The sequence below is a fragment of the Lissotriton helveticus genome, chromosome 9 (genome assembly GCF_964261635.1).
Source record: "Lissotriton helveticus chromosome 9, aLisHel1.1, whole genome shotgun sequence".
NCBI classification, from domain to species: Eukaryota; Metazoa; Chordata; class Amphibia; order Caudata; family Salamandridae; genus Lissotriton; species Lissotriton helveticus.
In genome coordinates, this window is record NC_136070.1 from 1,099,070,414 (window position 1) to 1,099,084,710 (window position 14,297).

At 45.5% G+C, this 14,297-nt stretch overlaps 1 protein-coding gene across 3 annotated transcripts in view; it reads right to left on the reverse strand.

The window, feature by feature from the left end:
- CFAP20DC (CFAP20 domain containing) overlaps window positions 1-14,297 on the reverse strand; it is a 1,807,766-nt gene that overhangs the window by 976,689 nt on the left and 816,780 nt on the right. The window contains exon 11 of one of the 3 annotated variants that reach the window (XM_078661516.1): window positions 7,505-7,644. The exons of the other annotated variants lie outside the window; for them this stretch is intronic. Coding sequence (XP_078517642.1) covers window positions 7,640-7,644 — 5 coding nt within the window. The 3' untranslated portion in view covers window positions 7,505-7,639. Of the gene's footprint in view, window positions 1-7,504; window positions 7,645-14,297 lie in introns of those variants that run through there. 3 annotated transcript variants of the gene reach the window in all.

Below are 14,297 nucleotides of genomic sequence, written 5' to 3' on the forward strand. Positions count from 1 at the left end.
CGGCCAATGGGCGGACTCTCGGTCTATATCAAACACTCTTGCAGACTGGAAGCAACCATGATAGGATCTGACTCAACCGGAACACAAGTAGTATGCATCAACGGATTAAAAAATTACAACAACTCGCTCCGTTTGCTTCTCTTCAACTGCTATGTCAATAAAGCCCTACATCCGAGAAACCAAGCTCTGGACGCCCTGGCCGCCACAATTGGAGACTTTCTCATTAAATACCCCGACCACAACCCTCTCATAGCCGGGGACTTCAACAACAGATTGCTCGATAAACCACCAAATGAAAACAATTACGCCAAAGAGGTCGCGCATCTACAAGCTCTATTGAAAGCTAGCTCTATATCATCTGCTTCCAGCCTAAGAAAAGCAAACGACCACACATGGGCACCCATTCCAACTTCTAGAAACATCTCCACTATTGACTATCTGTTCATTGGAAACACGCTTGCCCATCACCTAACGGATTTTAACATCGATCATCGAACAGAGAGCGACCACAGGCCTTTAAGAGCTTCCTTTAGTCTTTCCCTCACCGCATCCTGCAGATTTTCACCAATAGGCGAACCCACAGGCGAGGAAAATTAGCAATTTACATGCAGGATTAAATGGTCCATTAACCTAGATCCAAAACTGGCCGATTGGGTAACGAAAAACGCCCAACTAAAAAGCGTCATCGGCTCAGAAGCCATTTTGCATCACTGGCCCACTCTTCTGAGCGACTTACATCAGGCTCTGGGGGGCTCATCCGCCGTTCAAAAAAAACGGATGATAAAGGCTCTCAAGCAACCCTCCTACGAGGAAACATCTGAAAATAAACGAAAGAGGCAAAACGGCCTAAATAGCAGGAAAAAAGCAGAAAGAGCTGCCTAGCTATCCACGAAAGGGCCACACAGGGCAGCTCGTAAGAAACGCGCATGGGCCCAACGGAACACATGTATAAAAGAAGCCTGGCTAAAAATTTTCTTCCTCTTACAGGATAGAAATCCGGCCCATTTCTGGAGGTATATCAACCAGCTTAGTAACAACGGCAACACCAGAGAAAACGGAGTCCCTGAAAACGTATGGGTGGAGCACATTAACCAACTTTATAATGGCGGGGCACGGGAGCGTTCAACCACCCCTACGCCCCCAGCCCCACTCAACGGAAATACTTCTGGTCTGGCCTTACCTGAAAACGCAGTAAGTAAGATCATCAGTCGCATGAAGAACGACGGAGCACCAGGCCCAAACGGAATACCTGCAGCAGTCTTTAAAATATTCCGGCAGTTTTGGGTAGAACTCCTCTCACCCCTTTTTGCACATGCTTTTCTCACAGCTAAAATTCCACCTTCTTGGCAGGGCTCAATCCTACACCCAATCCACAAAAAGGGCAACTTCTCAAATCCGGCCAACTACAGACTGATATAGCCTTGCTAGACATCGAAGCCAAAGCATACGCCCAGGTCTTACTGGCGGAACTAGAAAACTGGGCCAGCGAAAACAACATCCTTCCTCACTCCCAGTCAGGCTTTAGAGCAGGCTGCTCCACGATGGACAACATAATGGCTCTGTCCTACTTATCGCGGAAAGCTACCCTGGCTTGCCAACTACCTCTATTCTGCTGCTTCGTGGACTACAGCGCAGCCTTCGACCGGGTCAATCGAGGGACGCTGTGGAACAAATTAAACTCCTGGGGAATACCATCTCCTCTTCTCTCAGCCTTGATATCCTTGCACCATAATACCTGGGTTAGGATTAAAACCAGCGCACAAATATTGTCCAAAAAAATTGCAACTGAAAACGGCTTAAAACAAGGCTGTGTACTTGCTCCGCTACTATTCAACCTCTACACTGCTGATCTACCAAAGGAACTGGCAGCCGCAGCCCTGGCGGCCCCAAAACTGGGCGGGCTGAGCCTACAGACAATGCAATATGCCGATGACATCATCATCATGGACCACACGAAAACAGGATTGCAAAGATCACTCACTGCTCTCAATAAATATAATAAAAAGAACCATCTTGTGATGAATGAATCAAAAACCAAAATTTTGATCTTTGGGAGGTACAAAAAGAAAAATCTTACTTGGAGAGCAGGGGGATCACAAATAACGACCTGCACCAGCTACAACTACCTAGGAGTTTGGTTCAACGCTAGGGCAAACTAAGCAGCACACCTTAGACACTTAAGGTCTAAGGGTTTGAGAATCATCCATAGCCTTAGGCGTCTGAATCGTCATTTGCACAGCCCTTCAGCTGAACCAATCCTAAGGGTCCTACAGGCCAAACTACTACCTGCAGTTACCTATGGCCACTTGGCCTTTCCCGGGAAAATGGACGCATTTCTGGGAAACCTACAAATAAAAGCTTATAAGAAAATCTTCTCCGTTCCGCAGCATGTGAGGAGGTCGAGGATTAGACTCGAGCTGGGCCTGACATGCGCAAACCTCTATTGCCTGGGCGACCTAATCAAATACTATATACACACCTTATGAGCACCAGGACAATCTTTGAAAGAGCAACTACAAGCTGTGTTCAAGGACGAACATTCCCCTTGGCACAAACAGTTACACCTTTCCATCTCTACATTAAAGATTGAACCAACCTCTCTCATTAACCCAACTATTCCTCTGGTAACGTGGAAAAAAACAATAACAAAACAAATCATCTCTGTTTCATTTCAGACTGACGTTGCCGGGCTATCTAAAAACGAACTTTTCACTGCCTTGAATGAATCATATATCAAGGGGAAACCTCAATTATACTTTAACTACTCCTTCAACCCCCAGACTCACAACAAAATATTATACATGAGGCTGCTAGCCCTACCAATCTTCGACTTTAACCCACAGTGGGCTCGGTGGAACGAGCAGCCCATTTGCAGGTTTTGCAACTATATACATGAGTCCTGGCTCCACCTGCTTTGCCTTTGCCCATTCTTTGCCTCCGATCGACGACGCCTACTGATCCCCGTCTTTCGGGAACAATCACTGAGACACTGCAGTGAAGCTTCGACTTTGTGCTTTAGTAACAATTCAGCCCAGGCCTTAGCAAGAGCTGGGAAGTCGTCAATATCATTTTAACTGCACTGCATAAACGCCTAGCATTAAGAACCTGATCATGTTTTTATATATTTTAAAATTTTAATTTAACAAGCATTGCTCTGTTTGTACATTACAGTTTTTATTAACTGTATAATAAAGAAGGTAATAAAGAAGGCACTAATTAATATGGGAGACAAAATGTACTGCTTGACAAACTGAAGATATATGTCCTACTCCATGCTATACCCCAGCCATGAGTTTGATGCTCATTTCGAGGATGATTATCTGAGAAACTATTATTTCCCAGATCTGGAAAACGACCTCCATTTTAAGAAGAAGATATCTCTGCAAGAGGTATGCAGCAATAAAATGCATGGTCACTCGAAAATCGAAGCTCCACTGCCACTTTTTATAAAATGTACACCACCCTCTTATCTATGCCACTAGCAAAAGTATTTAAGTATTTTTTGACAACTGGGGACTAACGCGACTCTATGTTGGGCTACAATTTGACATTCCTCCTCAAACTGGGCAAAGACCCATTAAATTGCACATCACATATGTCAATTGCCCTCCTCTCTTGCAATGTAAAAATATTCATATATATATTAGTCCAATGCGTTCATCATATGTGGCCCCAGTTAGTTTCCCCCTGCCAATCAGGCTTTATTAAAAACTGCTAAGCAAACAATAACACCCAGTTGACTGTCACGTTGATGGAAACTGCCAAAAGAGGAAACCAACCCAAGGCCCTACTACCCTTCTATGCAGAGAAGGCCTTCAACAGAGTGGATTGGCCCTATCTGTCGAAACTTCTCACCAGGAGTCATATGGGCCCAAAAGTGAAGGCATTCATCATAGCAAATTTTCAACAACCAACTGCCAAGCTTACAATTAATGGGGAATACACTGCAGAGATCCCCCTTACAATAGAAAAAAGACAGGGCTGTCCCCTCTTCCCACTAGTATTTGCACTAGCAATGAAACCCCTTATTGCGAACATCATGTGTAACCCCAGCTACCAAAGCCTGCAGGTGGGAACCAGGAAACACAAAGTGGCACTGTTCACGGATGACACCCTGTGGTTTGTGACTAATCCCAATCTAACAATTCCCGCTCTGTTGGTACAGCTGGACTGCTTTGCACTGGTCTCAAGCTTCAAAATGAATTACTCCAAATCACAGAGCATGGGGGTGTCAGTCTTGCTCGATGAGATGCAAGCACCCCTTCAATGTAATGGCTTCTCACAGACAGGAACAGTCATTATATATCTGGGTGTAATCCTACTGACCCACATAAAAGCCCTATATGACAGCAAAATTACCCTCTTAATCACCACCCTGTTCAAAGATCTATATTGGTGCGGTAAACTGGAGATTTCCTGTGATGGGCAGGCTAAATTGCCTAAAAATGAACTTTATGCCCGCCTACTCTATGTACTGCAGACACTTCATTTTACAATACCAGGACAACTACTATCACAAATTAGGAAAAAGATGCTGAATTTCATATTGCAAGGTAAATCCCCACATAGCATTCTCAATCCGCTCACAGGCTACTGCAGAAGGAGGACTGGGCTACTCAGATGTAGTGACTTATTCCTGGGTGGCACAGTTCGCCCAGGGCTGAACTGGAATTGATCAAGACCATAAACCATAGATACAGTGACTTATTCCTGGGTGGCACAGTTCTCCCAGGGCTGAACTGGAATTGATTCAGACCATAAACCATAGATACAGGTAGAACAGGCATTGTCTTCCGGTTCACTGAAAGACTTGTTAAAGCTACCAACCTCGACCTAGATGAAATCCCAAAATCCGCAGGGTTATTTCTTGTCTCTATACATACATCCTGGAGCTCTTACCTCACAGAAAACATGCATATGTCACCAGGTGAGAGCGGGATCTGGGGACAAAAATACCAAACGGCACATAGAAGTCGATCTGGCTGAGGGCTAGGAGGACCTCCATATGCTTACATTATAAACAAAATGTTTACAAGCTACTTAAATGGTAATAGCTCACACCCACGATCTTACACATGGTGTTCTCCAGCCTGGCATGTTAGAAGGGTTGTGGAGAAGGTGGTACACTACTCCACACCTGGTGGTCATGTCCTCATTTCGAAGCCTTCTGACAGGACATATTCTAGCTCCTACGCGCCATTAAGAACACCACACTAACACAAGACCCATCAATGATACTCTTGGGATAGTCTGGTGGCCAAAGCCTCTACCCTCCAACCACTTCACTGGGAAAATTGAGGATTCACCTACCTCCTACTAGCAGCTTGCCTTAGCATAGCAAAATGTGGAAATTAGTAAGCCATCCCTACCCTGTGATGGGAGAAGGTATGATCCATATAAGCCATAGAGAAACTGTCAGCGATGATACATGATAGACTGCACAAGTGCGACAGTATATGGCACTCATACTTGACATTCGTGAAAAGGGTACATAGGGAGGGATGTGCCACTTTGACAATGTCTAAAAATCTTCGCCGCTCAGGCATCTGTGACATGTTCAATTATGGTGACGATTACAGCTCGGACATTGAGGGCAATTGATTATAGACACTAAAGATTATGTTCTTATCACTGCTAACTGCAGGCCCGCACTTTAGCTACTATTGGCCCATGACTTGATTTGTGAGTGGTTCTGTGGTGATGCTCACTAAATTTGTACGGAAATCCAATAATGCTCATTTGTACCTCTTACCCCCAACCTATGTCAATCCCAAAAATAAAGCTGTTGAAAAAAAAAATGAAGAAATATGTCCTTGGCTAGCAGGTATAATTTAAAGTTAAAAAAAAACGTAAATTATGTATTCTGCAGGTCTCCTTTGAAACATTGAACCCAGCGAAGCTACAAACTGTGTGACTGTCCATAAAAATATGCACAGACACAACTTATTTGAGTTCATTCAGCGATTCACTCACTTAATAAGGGCTATTATTTTAGGAGTCTGTGATATATATATATATAAGAAGACTATTTCTTTACATCTCTCCTTTGTGCTGCCTGAATCACCCTAGGTGGGTGAGTATGCCAAGGCAATGTCCAAAGCACACAATATCATTGGCATTCAAGTTGCACTTCAATGACAATGTCAAAGAAGCCGAAATACCTCTGCAGTTGTTTATGTTCCTTTTCTAAGGCCGTTGTCTAGCAGTTTAGATTCAATTGTTTCTTTAGAGTCCAAGGCTAATTTGAAAGGGGCTATAATATGGCTTTGCAGATGAGCAAAACAAAATAGAAGAATGCACCCAAAATGATTCGAAGTGCTACAGATTGATTCAAGGATTACCATCCTTTGATTTTGTCTTGAGTGACTCACCCTGCGTAAAGTGGGCATGCCCAGACTAAGGTCGAAACTTGCTGCGTCATAAGAGTGTGAGCTGCACCTCACTGACGGGTCTCAAAGTAATTACTAATGGTTCATATTGATTGAAGTACTTGTAATCATCCAGCATTCGCTTCACCTAGGTGCAATGATGCAATGAATGTAACCCTGGTTTCAAGATCTGTGTCCTAAATGTAATTATTTACTGCTTACAATGTTCCTAATGCTATTTGTCATATGTATGAGTGATTGGCTCCCTGTCACAGGGTCCTAATGAGCCAAGGTTGTAATGGAAAGCCGCAAATCACTGTCGAGCTCACAGTTCTTCACAGCGGTGCATACATATGGCTGCGTGGACAAGATGGCGCCTCAGCACATTCAGTTTGCAACACAGCTTCAGGTGCTCTTCATTAACCGAGGAGTAGTTTGTTGCATCACTGCCGGCTCTTCCGCTTCAATCGGTTCTTAATCATTTCTTCATATGGTAGCAGACGCTTCAAACTGAATTTTGTTAGCTTTGCTCAGGACTTCTGAAGAGGGGAACAAACATCATCACATAAGAAGCGCCCGCGCAGAACTGTTGCTGTATTTACCGTGCATACGCTATGATAAAAGTGTCTGCCCAATTACAGGGAAACACAATTCGAAATGCTGACAACAATAATAAAGACAAACGATTATGGAGGCTGATAACAAAGGTATGTTCTCACCTGGGTCTCGGTGTCACGGTCAAAGCAGGAGTCGTCGCAGCTGTCAGGCTGGAGCACTGGCTGCGGATGAGAGGATGTACTGTTTTTCCTTAGCGTACTGACTGACGGCAGTGAGGGCTGCACGAGGTCTCTTCCTGGTCTGAGGTCACGTGCCGCTGTGTTCGATTCAAGCCTTCAAATGTTTCAAAACCCACTAATTGCAGGCATATCTCGTGACGATGAAAGCGGCACACCGGCGTGGGCCCCGTCACCCATGATGGAGGTTCTGCCATCTGCATCGTACTTTCACGCGCGGGAAACTGCAAGCCGCTTAGCTGGCACATACATTTCCCAACGATGCTAATCAATTCATATTTTGTATGCCAAGACGCAGCAAGCAAATGAGATCAAGGGCGCGATAGCAGTAATGTATGTATTTTCCTTTGGCAGCAGCTAGCACAGTTTTGTTTTTGAAAATTTCACAAGCAAAGCTAGCTCCTGCATCTTGTGGCCTAGTTTTCAACAAATGCGATACCATGCATACTAAAGGACGTCTGATCCGTCAACATACGCTCAATCTAAAAAAATGTTTACATTGACAACTCTTCACGAGTTAGCAGATATAGCATTAGCAGCAGATTTTATTTTCATTCGTGTTTCTGTATTACAAGTCTAAAATAATTCGGAACCAGACATGTAGGCTATGAAAAAGAGGATATTCTGAACCAACTGACCACTAATATCGCCTTGCCATCACTTCAAATAGGACAAAGGCATACACTTTCCAAGGCTTCAAAGCATCCACATCTGACATTCTGGATCCACTCATGCTAGGTCCCTTTCACTGCCTTCCACCACTTCCTTGATCTAATTTCTCTCCTTCCCACCCTCAAATCCATATTTCCAATCAGTGTTTTCCTCAAGAACTGCCACACATTCACTCCCCTTCAATAACTTTCCTGCTTCTCAAATGACATCACTGATGACATCATCCAGTGACTGAGTGTTTCTAAAAAGTTTAAGAATGTTATATGTATATGTGTATATATATGTATATGTGTATATATATATATATATATATATATATATATATATATATATATATATATATATATATATATATATATATATATATATATATATATGTCACGGTGTATTCGAAGAATGAGTGTCTGTGTGGATGATTTAGTGGGTGCCTGACTGACTATAAGTGAGTGATTAAATGTGTCTTAGTGAATGTATGGGTGACTAATCTATGTGAATGTGTGCATTAGTCTGTCGGTTGGTGTGTAAGTGGCAGCATGGGTTGGTGAATAGGTACATGAGTGTCTATATGGGTTATTGATTAGTTGCCTGTACGGATGCCTGAGTGTCTGTGTGGGTGGGTGGGTGAGGGTGTGTGTGACTCCCTGCATGGATGCATGAATGGGTGAATCGCTGGACGTATGGGTTCATGAGTGCCTCTGTGAGGGACTGTATGGGTGAGTGAGTATTCGTATGTCTCTGTCGGTGAGTGAATGGATGTCTCAGAGGTAACTGCATATGTGAAAGGCAGTAGTATATGTTAGTGTTGCATTATATAAGTGACTAGGTGTGAGTGAGTGATTGTGAAAGTGGCTGTATGGGTGAGAGTGCGCTTGTGTCAGCAACTGTATAGGAGAGTAAGTATTTTTTAGTATCTGTATAAGTAGTGCGTGTGTGTGTGTTTCATTATCGGTGAGTAAGTGGCTGTGTGATTAAGTGTTTGGGTGAGCGAGTAGGTGTGTGAGTAGTTCTATGGGTGACTGATGTTGAGTGGCTGTATAGGTGTATGAGTGGATATATTAGTGGCTGTATTGGTGAGTAACTGGCTATATGCCTGGGTGAGTGAATGGATTTGTATGTAGACATATAAATCAGTGAGTGGGTATGTACATACTGGTATTGATGTGTCAATGGTTTCAAGAATGGTAGGCTGAAATTTGGAGTGGGTGTATGAAAGGATAAATTGTTGTGTGAGTAGGTGCATCAGAGAGTAAGTGGATGATGTCACTGACCATTGCTTGAGTGATGTAATATGTGAAGTCATCAGCAGTGCATTGCGGGGGCGCAAGTTATAATTGGCCCAGCTAACTATAATGGCTGAATTTCTCAGGTATTGTATGAGTAAAATGTCAGCCTAACTATAACGTTCCTGCTAGACCTGGCATCATTGGCGTGAGTCTCCCTTCCATTTTTTACGGACTGCCTCCTCTATTTTAATATGTTTTTGCTGGTTATATGCTTTTGGCACTATGCCACTGCTATTCAGTGCCCCAGTGCAAGTGCTCCCTAAGTTAGATTAAGGTACTGATTGGTGATTCCATGATTGGGTTATTTGATTTACCGGTCAGACCCTAGTACAGTGCACCATGTGTGCCCAGGGCTTGTAAATCAAATGCTGCTCGTGCGCTTCCAGCATTGGTTGTGCCACCCACAGAAGCAGCTTGTCAAATGTGTCTCAGGCCTGCCATTGCAAGGCCTATGTGCAGTCTAGCACTGCCATGTCGACTTGGCAAGTGCACCCACTTTCACCCACTTGCCTGCATCTAGAAGGGAGGAAGGAGTTGCACCTGAGACCTGAATAGGGCTGGGCCTTCCCTCTACAATGCTGGCTCCACCTCCTGTCGCTTGTCTGATGTCTCTGCCCTGCACTGTGAAAGGAGAGAAGGAATCAAGTCAACAAAGTGCTCCAGAGCTTTATCTTCCCTCCCCTGTACTGGGTCCACCACCTGTGGGGCGGCTGATGACTCTGCCCTGCACAGTGAAAGGAAGGAGAGAGTCATGTAAACAAAGTGCTCAGGAACTGGTTTGCATCTGAGGGGCCTGTGGTCTGTCTGAACCAGGAAGTGAGTCCCAAACAAGTATGGTCTCAACTTCTTCAGATCTCGTAGAATCCACACGTTCACTAATATAATTTTTTCTACAAATGGTAACGTTTCCGAGAGGTTTTTCTAATGAAGCCTCTATAGATTTTAACCTCTCTGCCATATTTGCTAGGGCTTCTTTAAGGATACTCTCTAACCCTTCTATTTGTCCGAATAATTTTCTTAAGTTGTCTTTTGTGCAGTAAAGCGTCGTGGGGGTTGGTAGTTTCATACTATGACCTACTTGTGATGATATTAATACTTTTTTCCACTTTTTCCTCAGAATTCTTTGGCCTACGTGATCATCTTGTACTGCCCTGTTTTCCTCCCCTCCCGGTTCCTAGGGCGCTTTAACGGGGATTGGGTATCACTATCCTCATTGCTAACCCACACATGGTCCGCTACATTTCGCACACAACCGTTTTTAGGCAATCTGCTTTCAGTTCCTTCAGATATTAGGGGTCTTTCTTTTAAAATTGTTTCCACCCTTGGGCTTTCTCCCCTAGTTTCCACATTTAAAGTCTCCTCAATGGTGGATATCTGCTTTTCAATTGCCCCCATGGCCCCCGTGAGGTAGTTCAATAGTGATGAACGTGAGCCCCTATGCATCTTAGGAGCAAACTTTGGGAGGGATATTTTATTAGCTTCAGCCTTCCTCTTCCCCATTATTTGATCTTAAAATGGAAAAAAACCATCAATCAACAAGGATATTCAATGTACTTTTTAGTTGGTTATGGCCTAAAAAATATCTGGGAGCTTATAATCAAAATAGCGGGCCTCACAGTCACCGATAAAGTTATAGTCATCAAATTTTATTGAGGTGCCCTGGTAAATATAGGAATTGCTGCGGGTCTCCCCCTTTGGGTGCTTACCAGCAGCAAAACAGTGAGAGACCAAGAGAGGTGGCCCAGCCCGGCCTTCTCTGGACTATGATGGGCTAAGACGGGCCCGTCTTCGCCCGGGCCAAGCCCGGGCACACCCCTCGCGTGTCCCGCACTGCGGTACTCCTCTACCGCTGATATAGTGCTCCTGCGTTCAAGCACCCGCCTCCAGCAGGGGTCAAGAGATCATGGAGAAAGTGCGACGTGGCAGTACAAAGTAGCAAGTTAGTCTTCGCTTGATATATATTCATATATATTCCCTCAAAACTCAGATTGCACAGTGTTGTCATCGATGACATCTATTCAGATGCTGCAGTGATGTTATCAATTATGTCATATAACATGTCATGAGTGATGTAATATGGGAAGTCATTAGCAGTGCAAGTTATAATAACGTTAGGCCACAAGTTATAGTAGCTTGAGATAACTATGACTGGTGCATTTCAGTTGTTTTTGTGGTTTGTTTAAAACTATGAGTTTTAACTGACATTTTTACCTAACTATAATGTCCCTTTAACTTTTGTTTTTTTAGTGAATATATATACAAATGTATGTTTAAGAATAACTGAGAGGGGTGTGGTCGGCCGTGCTGAAAGATGGCCGCTTGTTAAGTGTGCTCTGCCGGCCGGGACACAAATCCTTCATAATCCGCACAAAAGAAGAGTCATCGCTTCTGCAAAGGGGCCCGAGGTTGTTCCCTGAGTGGCCCTATTTTGCGTGAGCTGCTTACAGCTGCAGAAATCGCACCCAAGTGGCGAGACCCGCATTGATGAGGCCTGGTGTTGGGAGAAGGGCCTGAGCTGCCTTGACGCTGCGGACCCATTTGAGGTGGGTTGCGGCACAGACCTGACATCGTAGGGACGTTGCAGAACCGACGGGCTGCATCGCGGACTCCTTGGACTGCGGTGGAGGCGCCAGGTAGGTGAGAGCTTCTGGGCCTGCTTCCATGGAGCTGTGGGGTCCTGCGCTGGCGGTCTGGTGACGGCGGAGGCACAGGACGGGTCGGGACATGTCCGGAGCCTGCAGGTGAGAGACGGGGTGCGAGCCCTGAGGCTCTAAACTGCAGCGGGGACGAGACTACCTACCTGTTGTTCTGCTGCCACACGGTGAGCCTTGCTGCGGAGTTGGGATACTGGCGAGGCGCAGCCTGTGAGAGGCGGTTGACGGTGGAGTCGGACCGCCATCTTGGGCGGAGCGTGCATACAACCTGACAAAAGAGAACCGTGGTGGTGTCCCCCTGCTACCGGCAAGCCGTGTAAATAGACAGCACATTCAAAGTGCTGAGGTGCCAAAAAGTACTTAGGGCAGACAAATGGCAAACCTGCTATAAAAGAGTCCGACAAGGAGTGGGGGCGGCCATACACTGAGGCCTCTATTCCTCTGAATCGTCGCAAAGGGAAGGTGTGGCACCAGGCGGTACCCCTGTACACGAACAAACCGCGTTGCAGTATATAATCAAAGCAACCTGGTGGGCTTTACCGCAGCAAGAGAGTGAAACTGGGGAACACTGGAGGAGGCCATTGCTGCACGCGACGATCACTGGTGGACTTGTAGGCTGGATTGCTCGTTCTCACTGGCCAGCATGCAATAGAAGTGGGCACAATATCACTCACACCCCTGACAAAGAGTTCCACATTGGCCAATCTACGACCCTGACCCCACATTACGAGGAGGCAAGATTCGAAACAGTCAAAATTAACATTCGACGCCAGGAGAAGCACTAGAACGACAGATGCGGAGCAAGAGGGGTGCTCGGAAAGACCGCCCAGTGACCAGTCAGAGGATCAGGGCAAGGACCTTTGCTCACTACTCCTGGAGATGCGCTCCAGCCTCAGAACCTTTGAGACCAAGCTCGACACTCTCACCACACAGCTGGAACAGGTTAAGAACCAGGTAGACACACACTAGACCAGATTGGATCAACTGTGAAAATCGCCACACCGAGCAGCATGAATTCCAGGTCGAGACAAAGGAACAGTCCCTGAGCATGGACAAGGTACTTACCCCCATCAGGGCCAAGAACGAGGACCTTGAAGCGAGGTCCCGCCAAAACAACGTTCGAATCAATGGGTTGTCCGAGACAACAGCCATTTCCAAAATGGAAACCTTTGCTGAGGAGCTACTGCGGGATTTGTTTGGGCCCGGGTTGTCCACCATGTTTGTGGTAGAAAAAGTCCACCGAGCTCTGGGTCCCAGGCCCCCAGTCGGGGGTACGCCCCGCCATATCCTAGCAAGACTACTGAACTATCGGGATGGTGACCCCATTCTAAGGATGGCCAGGGAGCAGGGCACAGTCAACTACAAAGGTAACAACATATCTTTCTACCCTGACTTCACACCAGCAGCGCAGGCGGCCCGCAGGGAATTCCTACCTGCCAAACGATTACTACTGCAAGCAAAAGTCCCATGTGCGCTCTTATACCCAGCAAAGTTAAAGGTCACCCATGATGGCTCACCTCACTTTTTCACAGACGCGATGTCTGCTCTGAAGTTTGCCAAACACATTGGAGGAAAGCGCCAGAATTTGGAGTTGTGTACTACCCAGGTGGTCAGTTCAATAAGTATGTTCACTTGAAGAGTTGTATCAAAAAATCACTTATTTATTTTCAAAGTCATCCGACAAAACAAAGTTCCAGCCAACACATTTCGTGGTGTGGGTCAGCTCCGCGGACCTTAGCCCTTATCAAGGGGGCCACACTCGATCTACGATTACGGACAACCTGCGGTACTGACGCGTGGTTGTAACATTTCAAGACGAGCTCAACGGAGCTGACCCACAACACGTGCACCACAGGACACGGCTGTAGGAAGAACCTCTCTCCTTGCCATCCCACCAAACAACGATCGCCCTGAAGAAGTTAATTGTTAATGAACGAAACGCGTTGGCTGGAACTTTTTTTTGTCGGATGACTTTGAAAATAAAGAATTGATTTTTTGATACTACTATTGAAGTGAACAAACTTATTAAACTGACCACCTGGGTAATGCACCACTCCAAATTCTGGTGTAGTTCTCTCTCTGCTTTGCAGATGGCACCCAAGAACGGCAGGTGCAGGAGTTGTATGTGCACACCAATCCGAAATATCTTTGGATCTAACACACAGGGAATATAGCAGGGAAGTGTGGCTATCCCGGTCTGCGGTTGCTCGCCTTGTTCCATTACATTGGAGGAAAGAAACACAATGGAAAAGAGGTGTCTGGTTCTCAGCCTGAAGCCAGGATAAGTAATAATGACTGATCCTGGTCCCTAATTGCTCCGCACTGGGCAATACAAGAGGGATAACTTGTGGACATGGGGTACCTTGATGGTGGACACATAAGAAAATGCAATGTTGGCTCACAAATGTTTATATGTTGCGAAACAATAGTTGATGAGCACTGGGTTATGGATGTATTGCTCTTATCACTGTATCCCGGCTGCCCTGTCCTCGGGCAGGGTAATTTGCCGGTGGTACCTCGGTCCCC